Raw genomic sequence first — 6286 nt, 5'->3', positions numbered from 1 at the left:
AAAGTTCAGTTCAGAGAAAATGACAGCACAATCCAAGTCAGCTGTCTTTAAAGGCCCCTGGTTATTTAATATTTATATTTACTAAAATAACTGAATGTTGCCATTTGAGAGACTTGTATCAGACCTGCATCAAAAATGAATACTTTGCCAATGTTAGTCCTGTTAATCCTCAGTAAAAGCATGGCTGTAAACATTGTTTTTTAACAAAGAAGCTTTTTCTGTAACCCTTTTTGACCTGTGATCCTTTACAGCCACGCAATGACAGTTTACAATAACTCATCAAAAAACCATAATAGTGTTGAGAAAGAATGATGTTCAATACTGCTAGTAATTATAAACGCACTCACATATAAATGGTTAAATATGCACATGTGTATGTTATCAATTTCGATTTAGAGTAAATGATGATAAGAGATGAGAGAAACATGGGTTGGGTTCTTCAAGTAGCCGCCGCAACATTCTTCAGTAATGAAGAAATACTTTTTTGGGGACCAAGGTGTAGTCTGTCATGTCTCTCTGCCGAGTCACGGCAAGAATTTATGACTCGATAATCGCTTATTTTTCCTAAATGCTGCGCTATATTCACCAGCTTCTTGCTAACTGTGTCTGTCAGCTGTCTTTTAAACCATAAAACTTTAAAAGTAGAAAACAACAAAACATTTAAAAGACCGCAAAATCAAAACATTATTTGGGCTGAGATGCAGGTTAGTATAACATATTTTTTTGTTGATTTAAGGGGTTACATTTTGTTTTTCAGCAACAAGGAAACAAAAATGATAGCATTCGTGGTATGAGTGTGTGTGAAAAAATGGAATGCATTCAGACAGGTTTTGTAGGATGCCAGGTAAGACTTAACGAGCTGTGAGTAATTAACCCAGTGCTGGACTTTGCCACTTGACTGTAGTTCAAAGTATGATTCTGTTAATTAACAATCACAGTATATGTTAACAAATTGTTTTATAAACGTAAAGTCAAGGAGTTGCTAGTTACACTTCTTCATATTAGACATTTTATTTACTCGCCTATCTCTAGTATCTACGTAAATAGTTTCATTGTTACGTACTGAGCTGAGTCATTTTGTTCCAGTGAAATCCAACAGCAGTTTATATTTGATAAAATTAAAAGTACTACAAATTAAATATTGTTATTGTATGGTTTCTTAGGATAATATCAGAAAATCTTGGAATGTACCACCGAAACTATTTGAATGTCACTGAGGAATAAAGCGTGAAAATGTTTTTTGGATGGATTTTCTTAAAGATTTTTCATCATAGAGCTACATAAATTAACTATGTTTCCTGGTATTCTTACTTTCTCAGGCAAAAACAACCAACGTACCAAGTTAACATACCGAGTTAAACATATGAGTATGGCTCACCTGCTCTGTTAAAAGTCCACAAAAAGGTCAAGACCACAAAAACCACGACACACTTGCCCCGACACATCCTCCTGGTAAACTAAAGACGTACTGAGAAAAAATGACTTTCCAGCTGGAGTGTCACACTGACGAGGCTGGCAGACTGGTCTGACTGCTGCTACAGCTATTGCGTCACATTGGACGTTGAACAGCTTGAAAGAAACCAGGGCTACTTTTAGAGATATCAACTATCAGCAGATATATGTGGCAATATACTGTATGAATTGGATTAAAGTTCAGCGTTTCAAAATATAGCCCTGGGTATTACAGTGGACACTGGTGTGAAACATTAACAGATTTCAAGGGAAGACTTAGGGTTGCTGCTGAAGGAATTATTTATTACTAATGTATTACTTATGGTCTCGCGGTGGAATATGGCTTAAGTAGCCTACTTTACCAAAATGCAGATGGTCGATGCAGTTGAAAATACAAATAAGCTTACAGGAACAGGGCCCTATTTCAGAAAGCAGGTTTAGTGAAAACTCTGAGTTTGTTAACCGTGAGATGAGGGTAACTCTGGGTTTTCTGTTTCAGAAAGAGAGGTAACTTCACCTCAGAGTCAGTTACTATGGTAATGGACCGTTTTTTTTGCAAACGGCAGTTTTCTTTTCTTTTCTTTACAACATTGACTCGCTCTGAAACATGTTTTAAACATTTTGTAGTGTTTCCTGGACACAAACCAGTAAGAGCCATTAAAAAGGAGTTACACAGCAGGCTATTATTGCAGGTGAATGATGTAAACCCTTTGAAATAAAAAGATTATGAATTCTAATTCTGTTAATGATGGTGCTGCATCCTCAGAATGGGATTAGTAGGCGTAGTACAGCCTTTGGCTGACAATAAAGTTGTATCGTATCGTATCGTAACAATAATAATATAATATAATTATATAATATATATATTATATAATAATAACTTGTTTTCTTTGGCTTATTCTTGATTTTGTTGGTACACATGTCCTTGTTATAAACAGTATTCTCTGTCTCATGTTTCCTTTTAAAATGTTCACAGGATTTAATTTCCTGAGCCTTTGCAGGAGGCAGTCCTGAAATCAAAATGTCAAAACATCCCAAGCTAAATCTCTAATAACAGTCTCCTGTGACTTCTGGTCACAAACGGAGTTGTCGCTCTAAACATCATCTCTATACTTTGTGGTGTTTGAGGAGGAAAACGTCACATGTTCTCCATCAGCGTTGTCTGAACCCCTGGAATGAAGACGAGGAGAAATACTGAGTTCATGTTTGTTTATTCATCATGTTAACCTTCAGTTTGTTCATACGTCACACATCAGTAACATCTGTTAAACGCACTATATGTCATTTTCTCTCCATCAAAACCATAACTAAAGACGGTGTTTGGTGAGGTTGCGTAGTAGCGTAGGATCATGGGAGTTGTTGTCTTTAATCCGAGCTATGTAGAAGAGAATAATGAACAGTGAACAGTTTTATAACAGCTCACAGGTCAGCCAAACAACTGCAATCAGAGATTTCTTTACAAATTGACCAAGTGGTGAGAACAAAATATTTACGATAGAGGCCGTCTGGTTTTTTCTCTCTTCAGACCCGCGCAGTGGATGAGAAACAAAAACATGCAAATGAATCAATTCAGATATTCATCAAACATTAAGAGCACAGAGAAGAGAAGTTTACATTTTCATGCAGAGAAATGTCAGTTCAGATTGAGGTTATTATAGTAAACTGAAGCTAAAATAAGCAGTTAAAATGTTGTGAGTAAATAAACCTAAATAAAAGCTGAACCTAAACTCAAATGATATTGCCTGTTAAAAAAAAAAAAAAAAGAACATCTGTTTATTTTAGCTATAATATTTCACTACTGATGATAATTAAACATTAAACATCATGACCATTTACATACAGTTCTCCAACATTGTGTTTTGTATGTATGTATGTATGTCCATCTAACACATTATAACTTGCCTTAACAAAAATAAACTAAAACTTTAAAAGTAATGATATGCTATATACTGTATATAGTATACATGTATACAAATGCACTCTGATAACTAGGGAAGCCCATTTCTGCCAATGTGAAAAAAAGAAACTATAAATCATGATACTTTCTTAAAATGATCAGTATTTTCCCATCACATTGGCAGAAATGGGCTTTCATACAAAACTATAATACTATACTAAAATACAGTTGAAAAAGTCAGAACTAAAATAAAACCTAATTAAAAACCATTATAACCATGGCTTATCATCATGGGCAGTGATGGCCTTCATGGCTAAACAGATGCAGGAAGGAGCGCCACCCAAAGGAACTCAACAATATTTACTATTAAATATATATTTACTAATGACAAGACGTCAAAGTACTAATCCTAATGTTTGATTGACGGCTGATCTGTAAAGAAATGCCGCAAAAATCAGCTCACAGCAACAACAAATTGAGACAAAATAAGTTTGAGTGAAACCGAAACAGATTTTAACCCTTACATGACTTCTGTCTACTCGAGGCAAATGAACTCCGCAGTGTCTTCATAATGTGAAAGCCGAAATCCAGCATAGAGAGGGTCAGTGAATGAGGCCTGGACTCTGTGGAGGAGCGTCATGGTTTCAGAGACGCTGTAGAAGGACAGAGTACCTGCGCTGTGATCCAGGTACACTCCTATTCTGGAGGACCGAGGACCTGAGACGGGAGTTTGGACATTGTTGTACCGAAAGTAAGCCCAGTCGTCGGAATAACCGCCGTATAATGATAGCGCCCAAGATCCGTCTTTCGCTCCAAATGTACATTCTGCACTGCTGCCTTTTCTGCTGATGCCGTCGTATGCGACGGCGACACAAACTTCTCTCCCTCTCAACTCCACCTCCCAGTAACAACGTCCAGTCAGACTCTGGTTACTCAGGACCTGAGGACATGAAGTGAATCTGGCTGAGCGAGAATCACAAAACTGTCCTGTCGTAAATCTTGCTTTTCTGTTCCCCTTAGATAATGACAGCTGGTGGTGTGCTGTGTTTGGATCCAGTTTGATTTCACGTGAATATTTTAGGAACACAGCTCTGGTGTTTACGTTTGTCCATGTCTCACCCAGAACTTTCTGTAGTTTAGCTCCGACCTCTGACACAGCTGCTGTCACATCCTCAAAGAACCACAGAGTATGCATTTTGGTGCCGGGTAAGATCGTGGGTGCACTGACTGGTGACAGTGAGGGGTACTCGTGCAGAAACTGGTTGTGATCCTCTGTGAGTGAGAGCTTCATCAGCTCGCCGTCTTTCCTCTTCAGCTCAGTGATCTCCTGCTCCAGCTTCTCCTGAAGCTCTTTGACTTGACTCGCTTTGATTTTCTGCTCCGATCTGATCGTCTGCTTCACATCAGAGCTTTTTTTCTCCAGCACACGGATCAGCTCGTTGAAGATCTTCTCGCTGTCCTCCACTGCTTTATCAGCGGAGCGATCGATGGCCTCCGCCTCCTGTTGAAGCAGCTTCACCTCTTTCTCTCTGTCCTGGATTCTCTGCTGGATCTTTTGTCGCCTCCCGTCGAGCTCTCCCTGCTTCTCAGCCCTCTCTGCTGCTGCCGAGACGGTGTCGTGGCCTTTGTGTTCATCCAGGGGGCAGAGATAACAGATGAACTTCCGATCCGTACGGCAGAACATCTGTATCCCCTCATTATGACGAGAGCAGACGTTGGCCCCCTCCCGGAGCTTCTTGGCAGGGTCCACCAGCTCGTGTTTCTTTAATAGAGCTGCGTCAAAATGAGGCTGAAGGTGTTTCTCACAGTAAGAGACCAGGCATTGCTTACAGGACTTGAGGGCTTTCAGTTTTCTCCCTTTGCAGAAATCACAGGCCACATCTTCAGGTCCAGCAAAGCAGTGATCATCAGGGAGTTCAGTCTTCTTTAGCTCCTCCACTACAGCTGCTAACATGGTGTTTTTCAGCAGGACAGGCCTCGGAGTGAAGCTCTGTTTGCACTGAGGGCAGCTGTAGATTTTCTTCTCATCCTCCTGATCCCAGAAAATGCTAATACAGTTCATGCAGTAGCTGTGTCCACAGGGAATAGCCACCGGATCCTTCAGTAAATCCAGACAGAAAGAACAAGAGAATGTCTCCCGGTCCAGCTGAACTCCTTTCTGCGCCATTTGTCCTAGTGTGTGAGAGTTTCTCTGAACAGTCTGTGCTCTGACTCGAAACCAAACGGTTTCTTTTGTTCCTGTTTCTTTGCTAATCTTCACTCAATAAGACTTGTCAGCTCCTGCCCGTCTCTTCTCACAATTGCATAACACTGAGGGGAAGGAAGGCCGGATATGCCAAGAGCTGGCTTGTTTGGAAGAGGGAGGGGTTTGTCAATACACAATGTGTCTTTTTTTTTTGTCTTCAAAAAACTTTATTATTCAAGTACAGATACACAAACACATTGAAAACATTAAGTACATACAAACATGAAAAAAGGGGTGCATGAAATTTACATTAAAAAGGTTTTAAGGCATTGTAAATTTTTTTTGGAAATATGTTTATTAAGTGTTTTCAAAGTAGTATAATACAAAAGGGCAAAGATTAGGAGTAAAATAATATGCCAATATGAGAAGAAGAGGAGAAAATAAAAAAATTTAAAAAAATAAAAACTTGGGCGTATAAACAATGACATGTACTGTTACATCACCAATCTCTCTAATATAAAAATAGAAACTGAGATTATCAAAGAAGAGGCAAGTAGCATATTGTGAAACTCACAACTGTTCAAGGTCTCCATAAAATTGAGCAAGATGGTCTAAGAATGGCTGCCAAATCTTGTAGATTTTTTTAAGATAGTCTGTCAGGCCATATCGAATTTTCTCCATATGAAATACAGAGATGAGTTCTGTTAGCCACGTCTTGAAGAGTGGCACTGCTTCCAAAGCCCTAAAATCAG

General features: G+C 39.0%; 1 protein-coding gene across 1 annotated transcript; it reads right to left on the bottom strand.

The window, feature by feature from the left end:
• Positions 1-2646: 2646 nt before the first annotated feature.
• Positions 2647-5708, bottom strand: LOC114549220 (tripartite motif-containing protein 16-like). The gene has a single exon (XM_028569455.1). The coding sequence runs from the start codon at positions 5514-5516 to the stop codon at positions 3885-3887; it is 1632 nt and encodes a 543-aa protein (XP_028425256.1). The 5' UTR covers positions 5517-5708; the 3' UTR covers positions 2647-3884.
• Between the last annotated feature and the right edge of the window lie 578 nt (positions 5709-6286).

This window comes from Perca flavescens, chromosome 22 (genome assembly GCF_004354835.1).
Source record: "Perca flavescens isolate YP-PL-M2 chromosome 22, PFLA_1.0, whole genome shotgun sequence".
NCBI lineage: Eukaryota > Metazoa > Chordata > Actinopteri > Perciformes > Percidae > Perca > Perca flavescens.
The sequence above is the reverse complement of the archived record's forward strand: the minus strand, read 5'-3'. Positions and strand labels throughout refer to the sequence as shown.

What these genes read in the sequence shown, in the direction of transcription:
- LOC114549220 (XM_028569455.1), bottom strand. Translation starts at nt 5,516, where the DNA reads ATGGCGCAGAAAGGAGTTCAGCTGGACCGGGAGACATTCTCTTGTTCT.